Genomic DNA, 20,767 nt, shown 5'->3' on the forward strand with positions numbered 1-20,767 from the left:
CTCAACCGAAATGTTGGAAATCCGAAGTAACAATAAACTTTTAGAGTTATTTCAGGGGAAAACAGAGTGCCGAAAAACGTGAAGTCAAATTCGTCTAAGGATAAGAGCTACATGTATGCGTGAGGGAGATAATCCTTGATTTTGAAATGAATTTCTAAATTTTACAACAGCAATTAAATATACAGCCGTATTTATTTTCAAGCTAGTAACGAAGTACTTAGCTACTGGGCTGTAGATATATATATATATGAGCAAGAGACAGAGTTCATCCATTGTGTATTGATATAACTGACATCGTTGTGATATTAGCCATCCCTGTGACATACCGTTGCAGTAGTCTTTGTCGCAGCAGTGGCCGACCAAACCCTCATCTGCTCTTCGATTTCCAGAAACCGTTCCGGCTCCACCAAAATAGACTTGGCATATCTGAACCAACGTTATATCATGTATAGCATTCAATGTGTCAAAATCGTTCTGAGATCAACGAAGTACAGTTCTCAATCAAGAGGGTAGATAAATGAAATTGTCAGTCTGTGTAGTCACATGCAAATCAGATTATTCGGAAATTCGTATATGATATCCTTATTTTTGGTAAAATATGCATGAAATGAACGGGATGCAGATTACTTACATTGGTGTCAGCGCATCCCAGTTTATACGTGGGATTAAAGTTATTGTCCAGCGTGTGTAACACAATGCATTGCTGTAATAGAAAACACACCAAGTCAGTCCGGCATCGCTTAAACGCATCAAGTGACATCGTCAATATAACTAGTAGTCTATCATATTCTCATCGTAACATATGTAATGACTTATTTATCATTATATATATATAATATATATATATATAGAATATCTTATCTTATCTTACTGCACAATGTATTTATGATTGATTGTGCTTGGTGTATTGATATTTCATAGTTTGATTTCTGATAATTGCTTTGCAAATGAAAAGAGGTACTAATCTTTCGATATTGATATATAGCTGTTGCATTGTTGCATTGATCAACAACATCTTTATATATGTATATAGCAAGCTATCACATTTGCTACAGCGCGCTAACGACCTGAAACCTTGATGCATTGTTTAATCATTCAGTTACCTGGTTGACGTATTGTTTAACCATTCAGTTACCTGGTTGAAGTATTGTTTAAGCAATCAGTTACCTGGTTTTTTGTACAAGTTTGCGATCTGACACAGCTTGATGGATCATTCACGTTAACACACTTGTAACAGCGACCTAAGGAAAGACACAGTAAAAAAAATCTAAGTAAACATTTTGTTTTCGAGAAACATACAAAACGCTTTTGTTCTTATAATATGCATATCTCTCTCTCTCTCTCTCTCTCTCTCTCTCTCTCTCTCTCTCTCTCTCTCCAAGGGAATAAAATTTCTCTACCATTCGAAATTGACCAAAAAATAACATAATTGGTTTAAGGGCGAGATCAAAAGTTTAATGTCTGACAAAAAACTAAATTGACATAATCCCCCCCCCCCCCTTTAAATGTAAATATGATGAATGTTGAACCTAATTGATTAAGAAGTAAAAACATTTTCTACTATTTATTCACAAATGAAAATGTACATTAAAAGTACCGTAATACTCATTGAAATGTAATTTTGATATGAGGAGTAAGCATCCCCTGTCGCCCGATCACATACGCCGTGAGCCGTGTATCTTGATCAGGTAAATGCAGTAAAGAAGTTCTGAAAGACTGTATTCAAAATCAACGTGTAACTAACGACCTAACAATTGGTATGATACATGTCAGACAGCTTTTAACGCGCTTCCTTTCCTTATACCACGAAACATTGACTGAGCAAAAATAAGTGATTTTTAAACATATTCATCAATTGTATCATAATTACTTTCAGATCTCTCGAGATCTGACGTCATCAAGATAAATACGAGTGATTTCAAATAATTTTCAATGCAGATTAATGCCTCGTTCACTAGGATGCGAATTAAAATAATGAGCATTAAATTAATTCGAATTAGATAGCCTTCACACGGCAGTAATATTTAATGCGAAGTAAACTAATGCGCAGAAAATTCGTATGCATCTCAAAATCAGAGAAAAAACATTGTTTTAAATAGCCCAAACGATTTCATAACGTTCCGAATGGGTCATCGTCTCCGTTTTAAACATTCTGACATTGTTGAGTGAGAGCTATATGACTTTAAAATTTCATGGGTGGGATTTCTTGTCCTACAATTCGACTCGCATTTTCCATAGGATGATTAAACCAATATATACGAATGCATTCATAATGTGCTTGTCAAGAGTCAATTCGGAAAGCACCATCAATATGTTTTTGATTCATGTTTGCGCATAATCTCCAAAGCTTATTTAATGAATTTAGCTTTCGTCAATTGCAATTTAGGCAATCTTATATGATATTGAGTTACTTTTTCAAATTTAAGGTATTCAATGTATAACGAAAGGATAATGAACAATTTTGAGGAATTTATATCAACATAAATGTTTATTGTTAAATTATGATGAATGTGAAGTAAATGACATGATAGAAGCCGACCTTTTTGCACTTGAGACTTTTTGGAAGAGTTATCTGCCCTTTCTTTAAAAAATGTCAAACATCCGCCATTAAATAATCCATGTAACTTTTCTGAATTAATCTAATTTTGATAATTGATATGTAAATAAATGCAATGATATTGTATTCAAATCAATTTGAATACAAGATTTCGATCAAATTGATACTGATAGACATAGAAAAATAAAAGATAAGGTTGAAAATTGTCGTTTGTAGCGCAGCGTCACCTATAAACATTGATAGGGAAACGAACGACAACTGCACACAAGTCCTATTGACACCGTGGCGCGAAATATCGAATATGGTGCGAAACCTCAGAAAATTTACAAGAAATAACTCTACAACATTGTGTATGTGTATATATTTGGGGTTTTTTTTTTAATGTGATATAAAAAATGCTTACATGTTACATGTAGATTGAATTAAAACACGTCATTCCCAGTCAACAACTTTCGATTGGGATCGGAATACGAAATAAAATTTCTTATATCCGGTGGCAAAGTGAAACTGCTTCATGCTTCAAGTTATTGAATTACGTAGTAATTGCACGTTACACATTAGAGAACTGTTCCTTTTAATAAAGAAAGTCACAAAATAGATACAAAATGAGTGTACCTTATTCATTACTGTTAACGAGCTTTCGTCGACTATAATCTCGAAATGGCGTGTTTCGCTGCGCTTGATGACGGTAAGGTCCACATTTTCTACGTGAGTAGTGTGATATTTGTTTATGAATTTTTTGCGCATACATGGTATGTCTCGGCTAGGAATAATGGAAACTTTCTCACCTATGTATGTAAAGACATATTAATCTCTATTTTTAAAAATATAGAACACTTTTATCAAATGACAATGTTTGAAAACGCTTAGAGCCCCGATGTCAGAATTTCCTTTTCCAAGACATCAATATGTCAAATTCATTATCCTTTTTGAATAGTATGTACCATATTTTGTACCAGTTATCCATTTTGAATCCCCTATTACAATGGGATTTTGCTGCACTCTGTAATGTTTGAGTGGATGTCATGAGTGTGTGTCAAACAGAAATTTTAAGAGCATGGGATAAGGTGCTGCCATGTATTACTTCACTATCAAAGTTTAACCCAGTTGCCACCATGTTGAATTTATGCTGCAAAAAGGATTGGAAATTGCTCTGGTCAAAACACATTGTTTATTTGTCTACAGATGAAAGAGACATGAGGATTCTACCTCACAAACTGGAAAAAAAATAGTTATGGATCTTGTACATGTATAGTTTATTAATCACTATAGATTTCCAGCATCACAAGTCTGATTCCACTATATGCTTTCCATACTGTCAGGTTCATTCACCCCCTGTTTGAGCCACAGTATAATATCCCAAATACCTTGGCAACAAATAACATTATTTGACTAGTGTTTCATTTTTAGCGGAGTTGCGATGAAGTCGAACTCGGCTTATGATCTGATGAAGTGCCTTTGGGCGGGCAGGCGGGCACGCATCAACATTTCATTTCCTCACCATAGCTCTTGAGCAAATTATAGGATCTCATTCAAACTTAGATGGATTGTCACCCTCAGTAAGATGAGGAAGCCTATCGAATCTGGGGTCACTAGGTCAAAGGTCAAGGTCACTGGCTATAAATAGACTGAAATTTGGAGAAAATTTTGTTTTCCGCACCATAGCTCTTGAACGAATTATAGGATCTCAATCAAACTTAGATCGATTAAGTAAGACAAGAAGCCTATCGATTCCGGGGTCACAAGGTCAAAGTCACAGTGGCTATAAATAGACTGAAATTTGGAGAAAAAAAAATTTCTGCACTATAATTTTTTAACAAATTATAGGATCTCAATTAAACTTAGATGGATTATCGCCCTTGATGAGACAAAGAAGCCTATTGATTTTGGTCAAGGGTTAAAGGTCAAGGTCACAAAGGATTTAAGTCGGCTGAAATTTATGTACGCAAAATTTTGCTCCCTGCTTGATAATTCTTGAAAACTTTTCTGCCGGTTCCCTCTATGCCCATTCCTTGCGCAACTTGGCTTGTGCATTTCCGATGCCCGACAATTTTTAATTTTTTTGCATTTCATATATTTTGAGTTATTATACAATTATTTACCATTCCATTGATCCTCTACAGGACTGTAGTATACTCGGGTGACAGTTTAGCATATTGGACTACCTTTTCAAGTAATGAATCCTTAGAATTAGCTATAACTAGGATTAAACTTAAATGTATATATACAGGGGAAAAACTTCTTCATAACTGCAAGGCATTGATAACCATATTGATTTGAAAGTTTGGGCCATAATATGTGGTCACATTTTTCATGAGAATGTAAAGGGGTGAAATTCTAGAAAACAACAACACGACTTTAGTTACTCGAGGAGCGTTGTGGCCCATGGGCCTTCCATTATCCATGTTTGCTGTTGTAACGCTTTGAAAAACAACAACAGTTGATTTGTATCTAAAATCATGATAATATTCAGTCATTTATCCCCTACCCTTCCAGTACTATCTTTTCTAACTGAATTTCCACAATGTTCAACTCCCACGAGTACTTTAAGTACTTTGATTATTTGATGAACTCTTCAAAATTATACCATGATAACAAAAATACACCATCCATTTACTAGATATGAAATATGGTCAATATACATTGAATACCTTCAAATCAAATTCCTAGCACTAATCCTAGCACCAAACCATTAGTATTCCCTGAAGATCCGGGTTAGAACTCCTTGCTTGTCGTACGAGGCGACTAAATGGGGCGGTGCTTTGGATGAGACCACAAAAACTGAGGTCCCGTGTCACAGCACGTGTGGTACATGTACGATAAAGATTCTTTCCTGCTCCAAGGCCGTTAGCGCCGAGCATAGGCCTAAATTTTGAAGCCCTTCACCGGCAGTGGTGACGTCTCCATATGAGTGAAAGATTCTCGAGTGGGACGTTAAACAATATACAATCAATCAATCAATCAACCAACCAAAGCATTAGTAGCATACTGTAATTGATTGTATAATCTGAATTGATTTTGATTTTGTTTGCCGATAAATGAAAAAAAAAATCACATTGCGTTTGAATTTCAGCTTTTTACATTATTTCACTGTCAAAGCAAAAAATATCAAAACTATCATTTTTATGCAATAATTTGTAACTGAAATGACATTTGTGTTCAAATATATGAACTCAATTTATAATCACATTATACGGGTGTGGGTTTTATAAGAAATACTTTACACTACAACTTTAAAATTGTAACATTCACTACACATTTAAAAACATAAGCAACTCACGACATGATCCGCACGTGATGGGACAGATCTTCTGCGCAAAGCATGACCGTGAACACATATTAGGATCCGATCTAGAAAGGTTTCTGCACATATCAGTATCCAAATCCGATAGTTCACACAAATCGTCGTACTGCACAGCTTTAAGAAAAATATGGACATTATAAAACTACAATAGTTTGTGTTATAGCGGTGTGGTTCATATAAAACTACAATTGTTTGTGTTATAGCGGTGTGGTTCATATAAAACTACAATAGTTTGTGTTATAGCGGTGTGGTTCATATAAAACTACAATAGTTTGTGTTATAGCGGTGTGGTTCATATAAAACTACAATAGTTTGTGCTATAACGGTGTGATTCTTATAAAACTACAATAGATTGTGTTATAGCGGCGTGATTCTTATAAAACTACGATAGTTTGTGTTGTGGTGTGGTTCATATAAAACTACAATTGTTTGTGTTATAGCGGTGTGGTTCATATAAAACTACAATAGTTTGTGTTATAGCGGTGTGGTTCTTATAAAACTACAATTGTTTGTGTTATAGCGGTGTGGTTCATATAAAACTACAATAGTTTGTGTTATAGCGGTGTGGTTCATATAAAACTACAATAGTTTGTGTTATAAGGGTGTGGTTCATATAAAACTACAATTGTTTGTGTTATAGCGGTGTGGTTCATATAAAACTACAATAGTTTGTGTTATAGCGGTGTGGTTCATATAAAACTACAATAGTTTGTGTTATAGCGGTGTGGTTCTTATAAAACTACAATAGTTTGTGTTGTAATGTGATTCTTTTAAAAACTACAATAGTGTGTTATAGCTGTGTGGTTCTTATAAAAACAAACTATAAAAATTTGACCTTTGATCTCGTAACAATTCGAGGGGGTTTTCTTATTATTAACTAATGTGTATAAAAGCTTTTTGTATAAAAAAAAAATTAGAATACCGAGTCACTAGGAAATAGATCACGAACAGACAGACTGACAGATAAACAAGTACCGTACTCTACAATATGAAAGCTGAATGTTGAAAAGAAATCCGGGTATTGTGTCTTACATTAAACTTACCGTAAAGGTCAGTGACCTTTGAACTCATGACTCCCAGATATATTTTATTAGATGTCTTTCATGGTCAACTAGCTTTGTATAACATATAATTGCGTCACGTTGAAAAGTTTTATTGAATACATATTAAAATAAAAGATTAAAACTTTGTTGTGACCCTGAACTTGTTACTCAAAAATATAAATATCTTTAAAGAGTTTCGTACCTGAGATTTGGAGTAATGTCAATTTTAGGGGAATTGTATTTTTGATTTCTACATTGAAGTAGAATTAGGGAAATAAAAAGAAATCCTGGGGCCTCAATCCTTGATATTTACATTTACTTTTTAATCTTGTGATAAAATGCATTAGAGAATTTTGAATAATATTTGTCTATAACTGCAAAGACCGAATCACTATAAATCTGTTAGGCGTATGAACACTGTCGAGCATGTGGTCGGCATCTCGGCCCACAGGAACGCTTCAGCCGGTGATTATGTAGTAATAATAATAGGAGTCTTATACCATGCAACTTACTAATAAAATTATTATTATCACTTAATAGAGGATGGTAAGATATAAGACCCTTACTATTATTATAACAGACGGAATTACTATGTAGTTCCTGTGCTCGGCCACACGTGTGCCGAATGAAAACAAAGCTTTGGTGTTCATTCCCGTCTCATTCGATGCCAGATAAGTTCATCTTACCTCTAATATGTGGTTAATATCATCGAACAAACACAAGAAATTAATCCAAGTGCAGGATTTTTGACAATTCTTCTTTCCGTAGTGGTACTTTAAATTTCTCGAAGTGACAACATGGCCGACACGCACCTATAGTGACTAGACCTACGCTGGTTACAATTAGATAAATTTGAAATGTTTAAACCCAGTTCAGATTGTAAACTTTGTTAATAAGTTGATTTTTATTATATCTATTGAAAATAAATTCAAGAATTTGACTATCAAATTTTTTTCACACTCTTTTCTTTTACGTTATGACATCGCGTTTTGCTTTCCACGGCGGTTCCGTTAATCACTACTTACCCAAAGAATTAGGCGGGATATTTGAGATATGTATGAAAAATGCACACATTAAGAATGGTTTTCAAATTGTAAATATAAGCAATGAATTATTATTTTTTGAAAGATGTAGTATCATAACTCACAGCCCTTTCAAAATTTGAATGGACACAAAAAATTTCAACTGGATAGGGTTCAGTAATAGATGTGTAATATGTTTGCACCAGTGGGATCAGTATTGAACCAGTAAATACTTAGTTGTAGCATCTTGCTCAAAAATCTTTGTAATGAATATAAAAACTTTATGTTCCACATATTTCAAGATACCGTGTCACAACGGAAATGATGCCGAACACAAGGACGTTATTTCTATAGCAATTATCTTTAAGGGTGACTATTAAGGTGTGTCTTTCCCGTATAGTCAATTCCGTTTGAGTTTAAGTTTTGAATTAATACGCTGAAAACTGTTTACGTTATCCTTTCGCGATACAAATATCTTCCAAAATGCATACGGACTTATCGTATAGTGTTTCTGTTAAACGCAGTAAAAATGTTAGAGCTATTGCGTCACCACAGAAGTATTGACAGACAGATGGACAGACGAACAGACGACATGAGAGTCCATACCTTAAACATAGGCTGTCAAAAGACGGCCGTATAAAACAAGATAATAGATGAGTGTCGTTGTTTGAAAACGTACGTGCAGCAGTCGGTTTTTGCACAGATGGGTCCACTGTTGCAGCATTTTGAAGATCGTGTTCGTTACATAAATCGAAGTTGCAGCAACTTCCGTTCAATGCATAGTCCCTCTTTGGTCCATATATAAGCGTAGATCTTCTGTTTATTTCTCCAAAAATATCCAAACATGTCTGGAAGAGAATAGCGTTCGATGTGACTGATATTAGAACTGTCTGTAAGTTGTTCCAAACCCATTATACATGGTGAGGATATACAGTAGACACCTGGTCCCAATACCGGGTACTTTCCATGGGTTCGTGTTTACCCTGTTCTCATTGCGTACATCATACTCATTTTCATTCACATGTCGATTTGATATATCCCCGTGAATTCGAAATAGAAGATGCCACAGAGTCTTCCATATCTGCTTCATACTTGAACATTTTATTGAACATACATGTTCACGGCAAATTAACAACTCAACTTTATGACAATCGAGATGACTTCAGCCTTTCCATCATCAACTTTAACATGAATTTTGTATTCTTTATAGGAATTATAAGAGTGATCATTTTTCAATACCCTCACATTTTCATTAGAAATGTTATGTTAATTTCTTTTCTTTTTCATCTTTTGTACAGCGAGACATTTTCAATTTAGGAACTTTAGTAAGAGATATAAGGATATATTTACCTGCTTCTCCATACAACCGGAGACATAAAGAGGAAGAAAATCTACAGAAAGTTCTTGGGAGGCCACACACAGCTGTAAAAAAAAAAACAACAATACTGTATGATGCTTGATCCAAAAGTTTGTACATTGTGGATATTGCTTTTAATTGTTATAGAAAGTTTGGTATAGTATCTATTCGTCGTGACGGAGGTCGAGTAGCATGTTACATTATGCAATGAAGCAGACAAGTATTGATAATTCGCGAATGGAAATTGATGAATTGCACAATTTAGCTGAAAGGTTCTTTATATTTCTCTAAATTGACGACTCCCATCTATCACAGCATATTTTGCATGAAAACCACCAATGGGGGGACTCTGATAAGTATAGTACAATTCACACCAATGGGGGGACTCTGATAAGTATAGTACAATTCACACCAATGGGGGGACTCTGATAAGTATAGTACAATTCACACCAATGGGGGGACTCTGATAAGTATAGTACAATTCACACCAATGGGGGGACTCTGATAAGTATAGTACTTTGTAATGAACAACAAATAACCACCGTAAACTGCTACTTCTGACACCATTGATGCTTGGCACTTTTCTTGTTTTTGTTTCTTAAATTGTTTTGTTGTTTTATATTGTTTTAAATGAATTTATTGTTTTCGTTTAAATTTCATCTTAAAATAAAACACACGAATGGAAGCGTACTTACCAGGTAGGAATGAAATAAATTTGATAGCAAATATAATTATCGGTTAGTTTTTTTTTTTTAATATCCGTATTTACCTGCATCAGATATTTGCAATGGCTCCTACGATCATGCTCGATCATTGAAAACAAAAGAGCTACTGAGTAATATTCCCCAAATCAGAGCTCTTCACTACTTCCGTTCAGTTTATGTTTGGACGCCGCCATTTTTGGCAGCTCTTTTCGTGGTTTTTGTGTGTATCATGTGAGTCAAACTACGATCATGCATCATGGGATCTTACAATAAATGTTCGCAAAGTTCTAGAGATATGAACTGTACTGGTAATCATACTGACTGTTTTCTAGAGATCTGAACGGTACTGATAATGATACTGTCTGTTTTCTAGAGATCTGAACAGTACTGATAATGATACTGTCTGTTTTCTAAAGATCTGAACGGTACTGATAATGATACTAATTGTTTTCTAGAGATCTGAACGGTACTGATAATGATACTGACTGTTTTCTAGAGATATGAACGGTACTGATAATGATACTGATTGTTTTCTAGAGATCTGAACGGTACTGGTAATGATACTGACTGTTTTCTAGAGATCTGAACGGTACTGGTAATGATACTGACTGTTTTCTAGAGATCTGAACGGTACTGATAATGATACTGATTGTTTTCTAGAGATATGAACGGTACTGATAATGATACTGATTGTTTTCTAGAGATCTGAACGGTACTGATAAGCATACTGATTGTTTGATATGAACGGTACTGATAATCATACTGACTGTTTTCTAGAGATATGAACGGTACTGGTAATCATACTGACTGTTTTCTGGAGATCTGAACGGTACTGATAAGCATACTGATTGTTTTCTAGAGATCTGAACGGTATTGATAATGATACTGACTGTTTTCTAGAGATCTGAACGGTACTGATAAGCATACTGATTGTTTTCTAGAGATCTGAACGGTACTGATAATGATACTGACTGTTTTCTAGAGATATGAACGGTACTGATAAGCATACTGATTGTTTTTCTAGAGATCTGAACCGTACTGATAATCATACTGACTGTTTTCTAGAGATATGAACGGTACTGATAATCATACTGACTGTTTTCTAGAGATATGAACGGTACTGATAAGCATACTGATTGTTTTCTAGAGATCTGAACCGTACTGATAATCATACTGACTGTTTTCTAGAGATATGAACGGTACTGATAATCATACTGACTGTTTTCTAGAGATCTGAACGGTACTGATAATCATACTGACTGTTTTCTAGAGATCTGAACGGTACTGATAATCATACTGTCTGTTTTCTAGAGATATGAACGGTACTGATAAGCATACTGATTGTTTTCTAGAGATCTGAACCGTACTGATAATCATACTGACTGTTTTCTAGAGATATGAACGGTACTGATAAGCATACTGATTGTTTTCTAGAGATCTGAACGGTACTGATAATGATACTGACTGTTTTCTAGAGATCTGAACCGTACTGATAAGCATACTGATTGTTTGATATGAACGGTACTGATAATCCTACTGATTGCTTTCGTCATTAAGATTTTACTTGTAATCTTTGCAAGCTTTTGACTCCTGGACGTTAGATGGCTTACAACAAGATGGTGGCAAGATTGTAGTGAAAGCTACTAAGTCCTAGGATGTTTCTAATCGTCTTCCGGGACGAAAGAGAGGGTAAATGCAGGAATAATGGTAAAGTGATATTCATGTGTTGAGATCGTCCCAGTTTCCGAGTGGTCAGGACAAGCCTAGGTCTACGCCGCCTCCGAGTGGTCACATGATGACCTAACAAGGTCAGTCCTTGTCTCAGAGCGGACCATGGATGCCTATTATGGCATTTATGTCTTTTATGTCTTTAAATCCAGCAAGGAGAAACTTGTATTTGCAGGGAATGGTCTTTAAGAATAAGGCTTCTGGAGCAAAGTTGTAGAACTTGTCAACTATTGGTTATAATCTGTTTCTTGGGAAGTACTTTGAGGTTCCACAGTCTAGTGCAGAACATATAAGAGATACAAAAAACCGAGCATCTACAGGGAAGGAAACCCTTCCAAGTCTTCATTCCAAAAAAGATGAACAATGATGCCGGATATAGTAAATGCAAATCAAGGTTTCAGGAGAAATTCAACCTCTTCTAAGATGTCTAATGAACGTCGTTTGGGGTTTCGAGACTCAAAGTAACCACTATGGAAATTTGTTCAAAGGGGTCTTGTACACAAATCAAGCTGTTCGCCAAGACATCATTTCCTCCCCGATTTGGGGCAAGATTAGTAAATTTTGTGAATTGGAAATTGACAAACAACGATGATTAGGCTATAAATTTAATTCATGATGGATTATATCTTCATTTAAAATATTTAACGGAAGACATCAGAGCAAACACTACATTGATAAGAGATTTGAAGAAATAACAGTTTATATCAGAGGAGGTTCTAAGGTAAGTTTACTAGGAAAAATGTCATACAATTCGTTCCGTCAGACCAGAGAGATCACAGATTTTACAGCACCTTCTTCCTTGTTTCAGAGAAAGACAGGGGAGTTCGACCAAATCTGAATTTTGAAGTTCTCAATACACACCTCGAGGTACCTTATTTCCAGATAGAGATGTCGATGTATATACGTCGGGCTATAGATTCCCAAAGCTGGGCTCCAACTCTGGATCCCTCATGTTGCAGTATTTCCAGTAGTTCCTGAATTATTTTTTGTCAAGATCGTCATTCCCATTTAAAGGCCATTTGGGTTGGTTACAGCCAATAATTTTTACAAAGTCCATGGCAATTATTGAGATCTTCTTCGGGAAGATGTAGACCAAATGTCCATGTATTTGGATGACTGGTTGATAACGAACTAGGAAAAGGAGTTACTGTTGCAACATCTGGACGAAATCCTTATCTCGACTCAGGAATTGAGTCTAATTGTCACGGAGAATTTAAATTTAAGCCCTTCAAGAATTATCCACAGTTTAGGGTCAGCGTTAGACATCAGACATGCTTGGGTTTCCCTTCAGAGGAGAGATACCAGAAAATTATCAAGAAAATTTATAAATCAATTCAGGAGAGTGTTTCAGGTTAGAGAATTTTAAGATATTTGGGTCTGATTCCAATAGCCAGGTTACACATGCAAACAATTCAATTTTACCTGTCGTGTATTTGACGTCCACACAAAGACAATTTGCTTCAGCTTGTTCCAGAGAAGGAAATTTCAATTTTAACACCTAGAATGGTGGAAACAATCAAAAAACATATTTCAAGGAGTGCTCTTACAAGATAAGCAGCAACGCAATGTATGGACAGATACTCTTGACCATGGTTCGGGAGCTCATCTGAACGATCATCAGACTTGGACCCCGAGAACAATTGGATAGAGATAAAGCAGTGCAATTAGCTCTTATACATTTCGAGGACATGCTGATAAAGATCAGTTCTTTTGAAATGCGACAATTTGACTGTAGTCTCAGATTTCGACAACGAATAGGCGGGAGCGAAATCTCTCAAACTGTGTTGTCTTTTGGGGAAAATCCTTCAGTGTGGAACTAATTGATGAGCTAAATGCTTCGTGCTGCCCATATTCAGGGAAAGATGAATGTGTTGACAGACGATCTGTTTAGAGTTCGATTTGGTGTTCGGATAAGAAAATAGAGGCTGAAGCAAGATGTAGTAAATCACATTTTTCACGGGTTCTCAACTCTCAACATAGACCTGTTTGCAGCGAGAGAGAACAGGAAGTTGGCAGTGTTTGCTCTCCCTTACTACTAGGTGTGTCTCGGAAAAAGATTTGATTACTCAAGTATTGCAGAATTTATGGGAGGAGCCATGTGTTGGTGTTGATCTCACCTTACTCTCCAAGACAGGCGTGCTATCCGATTCTCCTAGACAGTTATCACTGGTGGAAGACATGTTAACTCAAAAGAGATGTCAGATCAGAAATGCCAATCCCGAGTCAATAAATCATGTAAAATTTCAAGTACATGAATAGGTTCTTTATGAATTTTTTCCCAAAAGCTCAAGAATATATAAGGTAAGTATAACGAATGTATGATGCCAAACTTGCAATTTACAGAAGCTAGAGTGATAGACAACTTGTTTCATTACGTTCAAACTCTGTAGAATACCCCCTGTAGTAGTCATTTTTTTTTTACAAATCTATTTACTTGAAGACAGGGTGCATTTTAGTCAATACTATGTCTGGTTACATGTCTGCTATAGCAACCATGTATAGAGGATGAGGAAATATACTACTTAATTGGGATACACCCTAAGTTTTGAATCTATAGGAACATGCAACATAAAGTTTTTGACATAGAAGACTGTGTCTTAGTCGCAATGTCCACAACCCCAAATATCAGTGAGCTGCTTAACTTTTCGTTTAACCCTTTCAATTCAAGAGTTGAAAGAGCAGGAATAAGACTTCTCCATGATTTACAGTTTATGTCCAAGACACTTTTAAAATAAGACTTGAAGGCCTATTTTTATTCTAAGAGTTCATCGGTTTGCAACAAATGATAAGGATTTATTGTTCTGGTCATGCGGAATATCAAGAAAACAAAACATACCGGTTTATAATTCGCTACGGAAAGTCTGTTCTTGACTTATCAATCATGTGTACACGAAACTGCAGCAGTATCATCTCTTTCTATATGGATTGTGACACTTATAAGACATGTGTATGAGAGTTTACCGATTTTGGCATTGGGTGATGCCAAAAGACGCCTTGCTACTGTATTGGCTTTGTTCAATGGTGCTTCTGCTCAATAGATTATCCAAGCAGCCCACTGGGCTTCGAAGACTACCTTTACCTTTTTTATGACATGTTTTCCTCATTTATATCATTTCCATATTTTTGCCATTGCCATATAACCAAATACCCAGTAGTGTAGCTTTAGTGTACAAATACTCAGTAGTGTAGCTTTAGTGTACAAATATTCAGTAGTGTAGCTTTAGTGTACAAATATTCAGTAGTGTAGCTTTAGTGTACAAATATTCAGTAGTTTAGTGTACAAATAGCCAGTAGCGTAGCTTTAGTGTACAAATACTCAGTAGTGAAGCTTTAGTGTACAAATAGTCAGTAGTGTAGCTTTAGTGTACAAATATTCAGTAGTGTAGCTTTAGTGTACAAATATTCAGTAGTGTAGCTTTAGTGTACAAATATTCAGTAGTTTAGTGTACAAATAGCCAGTAGCGTAGCTTTAGTGTACAAATACTCAGTAGTGAAGCTTTAGTGTACAAATATTCAGTAGTGTAGCTTTAGTGTACAAATACTCAGTAGTGAAGCTTTAGTGTACAAATAGCCAGTAGCGTAGCTTTAGTGTACAAATACTCAGTAGTGTAGCTTTAGTGTACAAATATTCAGTAGTGTAGCTTTAGTGTACAAATAGCCAGTAGTGTAGCTTTAGTGTACAAATATTCAGTAGTGTAGCTTTAGTGTACAAATATTCAGTAGTGTAGCTTTAGTGTACAAATATTCAGTAGTGTAGCTTTAGTGTACAAATATTCAGTAGTGTAGCTTTAGTGTACAAATATTCAGTAGTGTAGCTTTAGTGTACAAATACTCAGTAGCGTAGCTTTAGTGTACAAATATTCAGTAAAGTAGCTTTAGTGTACAAATATTGAATAAAGTAACTTTAGTGTACAAGCTTACCTGAGTATCGTTGCACTGAATTTTCTTCTTGCACATCTCAGGATAAAATTCTCTATTGCATTGATAACACACTAACGCTGAAAACAACAGAAAAAACTCCTGTTTGCATCTGATAAACTTTATAACCTTTCTTCTTTTTTCTAATGTAGATCCAATAAAGTTTCAAATCACAGTTGCGCTGTAAGTCTAAACAAAAATGTGTATATCTCTGCTGAACATGGACCAAAGATGTGTATAATAAAGTCCAGCTTTATCATGCTTGTAATGTCATTACGATAATTAAAGTCCAGCTTGATCATGTTTGTAATGTCATTACGATAAATAAAGTCCAGCTTTATCATGTTTGTAATGTCATTACGATAATTAAAGTCCAGCTTGATCATGTTTGTAATGTCATTACGATAAATAAAGTCCAGCTTTATCATGTTTGTAAAGTCATTACGATAAATAAAGTCCAGCTTTATCATGTTTGTAATGTCATTACGATAAATAAAGTCCAGCTTTATCATGTTTGTAATGTCATTACGATAAATGAAGTCCAGCTTTATCATGTTTGTAATGTCATTACGATAAATAAAGTCCAGCTTTATCATGTTTGTAATGTCATTACGATAAATAAAGTCCAGCTTTATCATGTTTGTAATGTCATTACGATAATTCTCAAACTGACAACAGAACACAACAATACTCATGCGTAACCAGAACCGGAAGTCATACTCACGGCACATGTTGCAGGTCTTCTTGCAAACGTCAGCGAAACAGCTGTCCGCACACATGTCTGGGAGTGTTTGTTTCAATAAGTTACACGCATTTTCATCAATGTCTGAACAAAATTTATCCGCTGCTTTTGTGAACGACAAATAGACCAACACTATAAAAGAGTATTATCATATGTATTTACTCGTGTAATATGTTATACCAATACGTATAGTGTATATACCAGCGTATATTGTATATCCCAGTGTATATTGTATATAAAAGTGGATATTGCATATATCAGTGTATATTGTATGTATAAGTGTATGTTGTGTATATCAGTGAATATTGCATATATCAGTGTATATTGTATATACCAGTGTATGCTGTATATTAGGGTATATTGTATATATCAGTGTATATTGTATAAATAAGTGTATATTGTTTATATGTATGTTTTACATATCTGTATATTGTACATATCAGTGAATATTGTATATATCAGTCAATATTGTATCTATCAGTGTATATTGTATATACCAGTGTATGCTGTATATTAGGGTATATTGTATATATCAGAGTATATTGTGCATATCAGTGTATATTGTATCTATCAGTAGATATTGTATATACCCGTGTATATTGTATAAATAAGTGTATATTGTTTATATGTATGTTGTACATATCTGTATATTGTACATATCAGTAAATATTGTATATTTCAGTGTATATTTTATATATCAGTGTATATTGTATATATCAGTGTATATTGTATCTATCAGTGAATATTTTATATATCAGTGTATATTGTATATACCAGTGTATATTGTGTGTCAGTGTATATTGCATATACCACCCCAATTGTTCACACAGAAAATCCATAGAATAAATATAACCATTACTCGTTTTACTATATATATGCATTCATCAGAGGATGCTTACTCCTCCTAGGCACCTGATCCCACCTCTGGTGTGTCCAGGGGTCCGTGTTTGCCCAACTATCTATTCTGTATTGCTTATAGGAGTAATGAGATTGATAGCTGTTCGTTATTTTCACCTTGCATTCACTAGTAAACTTTTTAAAAAACCCTTTCTACACATTTGATATTTTCTCAAAATCGACTTCACGTTGTGTAGAGTATGAAATCGATTTTAAGGAAATATTAAAGTGCAAATCAAGGACTTTTTTCAAGTTTGTGCGTATACTAGTAGTAAAAACGAGCAATTAAATGAAAATGGTTAGTTTTATTCAATAATGCCTTCTTTGCGTTTTGGTGAATAAAGGAGGGGGTACATGTACATAATCACGTCCACATGTACCAGGGATTCACTGCTCCCGACTAAGAATCATGGGTAGGTCATAGTAACACTTCACCCAAAGTCGGTGTTTATTTAAATGAAAAAATACCAAATGAGGCGTAAAACAACAAAGAAACCAAACAAAACAAATGATATACAGAAAACAAAACAAATGATATACAGAAAAACAAAACACATGATAAACAGATAAACAAAACAATGATATACAGACAAATAAAACAAATGATATACAGACAAATAAAACAAATGGTATACAGACAAACAAAACAAATGATATACAGACAAATAAAACAAATGGTATACAGATAAACAAAACAATGATATACAGACAAACAAATGATATACAGAGAAACAAAACAAATCATATACAGACAAACAAAACTAATGATATACAGAGAAACAAAACAAAAGATATACAGAGAAACAAAACAAATAATATACAGAGAAACAAAACAAATAATATACAGACAAACAAAACAAATGATATACAGAAAAAGAAAACACATGATATACAAACAAATAAAACAAAAGATATACAGAGAAACAAAACAAATGATATACAGACAAACAAAATAAATCATATACAGACAAATAAAACACATGATATACAGACAAACAAATGATATATAAACAAAGCAAATAATATACAGACAAAACTAATGATATACAAACAAAACAAATGATATACAGAAAAAGAAAACACATGATATACAAACAAATAAAACAAAACAAATGATATATACAGACGTCTGTGAAAAAAAATCTAGGTGAACTACTCAGATAAGGTGTTCTTATGTAATGGAACAATATGTTTAAACTGTCCAAAAATGCAGTCACCTATTAACTACGTGTTTAAACAGTCCAAATTTATACTGTCCAGCAGTTCGTGTCTTTTAAACAGTCTAAAATTCTACTCACCGGTTACACACACACAATGGAAGGCTGACATGTTTGCCCGTAGTAATATTTATCAAGACACGATCTCTCGAACAGAACGTCAGCACTGAGATAATTATCAATCCTCTTAAAAGGTCACCATATGTAGAAGAGTTTTGAATATGGACATTTGTTTCGAGAATCAAAGAAGTGATACACTCGTAATGTGTTGCTATGCTCATTACGTTTTGTTCGTTTGTTAATTTTTTTGTTTGTTTATCTGCGAATAGAATACATTTGCATTATGATAGTTTGTTAATAGTATCTGAACACAAAACATAGGGTTTTTCTGTTGTGATTTCTTTAAATTTCAAACATAAGATAAAGATTTAATAAATATATTTTGATTGAGAATCTTTCACTCATATTACGATTTCAACAGCTCTAGTTGAAGTGTTATGCTGTAACCCTCGGGGCCGTGCGTAGCAGTGAAGGTTCTACACCGTACCAGTGTCTGCCACCACATCAGACCTCAGCTTTTAAGTCGATTGTCGAGCGTTTGGTAAAAGATGGGTAACTAAGTTTGACGCGGCTAAGGTGCAGAGCTAGGGGAGGGGTTCGAAACCACGGTCTTACAGTCATAGATCGGACGCACTTACCATGCACTGAGTCAAACTTAGCAATACCATATCTTGCAGATAACATTTTATCTTGAAATCATTGAGAATCAGGGTCGAAATATTAGATTTTTAAAATACTTCATAAATATATGCTATGAACACTAACCTGGAACTATGACCCAGTAAATCTCATGGTTTTTGGAATGGCCTCCCTATGCTCAAGTTATCAATATATCACTGGAGACACAAAGGAAAATGAGATGAAATCAATATTCCCCCTCCCTAGATGTTGGATACTTATTTCGGAGACGTTGGTACAGAATAGATTGATATATCCCCGGGTTATCATTTTTTTTTAAACCCAGCCAATCGTGTCACTGCTATGTAAAGTTTCTGTCCACCAAAGACAGTTACGATCTATACATGTATTTATATGAAGTCTATATATTCTGTTGCTATAGGAAATATTTACATAATTGTTGCATTTAAAGTCAATGGAAGGTTTTTTTATCACATCAACTCGCCGTTTTTGGGAGTTGAACTATGTTCAATCTCCCTGGGTCATCACGCACTTTTCTGCGCAGTAATTTGTATTGATTTGTATAGTGGTCGTCAGCGGGGGTTCTGTGTCAGCTGATTTACTCCTAGGTAAATCAACATAAACTTTTATAAACATCCGCCATTAAATAATCCATGTAACTTTTCTGAATTAATCTAATTTTGATAATTGACATGTAAATAAATGCAATGATATTGTATTCAAATCAATTTGAATACAAGATTTCGATCAAATTGATACTGATAGACATAGAAAAATAAAAGATAAGGTTGAAAATTGTCGTTTGTAGCACAGCGTCACCTATAAACATTGATAGGGAAACGAACGACAACTGCACACAAGCCCTATTGACACCGTGGCGCGAAATATCGAATATGGTGCGAAACCTCAGAAAATTTACAAGAAATAACTCTACAACATTGTGTATGTGTATATATTTGGTTTTTTTCTTAATGTGATATAAAAAATGCTTGATGTTACATGTAGATTGAATTAAAACACGTCATTCCCAGTCAACAACTTTTGATTGGGATCGGAATACGAAATAAAATTTCTTATATCCGGTGGCAAAGTGAAACTGCTTCATGCTTCAAGTTATTGAATTACGTAGTAATTGCACGTTACACATTAGAGAACTGTTCCTTTTAATAAAGAAAGTCACAAAATAGATACAAAATGAGTGTACCTTATTCATTACTGGTACCGAGCTTTCGTCGACTATAATCTCGAAATGGCGTGTTTCGCTGCGCTTGATGATCTGACGGTAAGGTCCACATTTTCTACGTGAGTAGTGTGATATTTGTTTATGAATTTTTTGCGCATACATGGTATGTCTCGGCTAGGAATAATGGAAACTTTCTCACCTATGTATGTAAAGACATATTAATCTCTATTTTTAAAAATGTAGAACACTTTTATCAAATGACAATGTTTGAAAACGCTTAGAGCCCCGATGTCAGAATTTCCTTTTCCAAGACATCAATATGTCAAATTCATTATCCTTTTTGAATAGTATGTACCATATTTTGTACCAGTTATCCATTTTGAATCCCCTATTACA

At 34.6% G+C, this 20,767-nt stretch overlaps 1 protein-coding gene across 1 annotated transcript in view; it reads right to left on the reverse strand.

Moving 5' to 3' along the window:
* LOC125677190 (uncharacterized) overlaps positions 1-18,673 on the reverse strand; it is a 32,268-nt gene extending 13,595 nt beyond the window's left edge. Inside the window, exons 1-9 of the mRNA XM_048915185.2 lie at positions 18,571-18,673; positions 16,358-16,507; positions 15,637-15,713; positions 9,277-9,348; positions 8,606-8,774; positions 5,838-5,975; positions 1,168-1,241; positions 632-703; positions 327-426 (exon numbers count right to left, since the gene is read on the reverse strand). Of these exons, the coding sequence (XP_048771142.1) occupies positions 327-426; positions 632-703; positions 1,168-1,241; positions 5,838-5,975; positions 8,606-8,774; positions 9,277-9,348; positions 15,637-15,713; positions 16,358-16,507; positions 18,571-18,601 (883 nt within the window). The 5' untranslated portion in view covers positions 18,602-18,673. The remainder of the gene's footprint in view (positions 1-326; positions 427-631; positions 704-1,167; positions 1,242-5,837; positions 5,976-8,605; positions 8,775-9,276; positions 9,349-15,636; positions 15,714-16,357; positions 16,508-18,570) is intronic.
* Between the last annotated feature and the right edge of the window lie 2,094 nt (positions 18,674-20,767).

The sequence above is a fragment of the Ostrea edulis genome, chromosome 3, assembly GCF_947568905.1.
Source record: "Ostrea edulis chromosome 3, xbOstEdul1.1, whole genome shotgun sequence".
Taxonomy (NCBI): domain Eukaryota; kingdom Metazoa; phylum Mollusca; class Bivalvia; order Ostreida; family Ostreidae; genus Ostrea; species Ostrea edulis.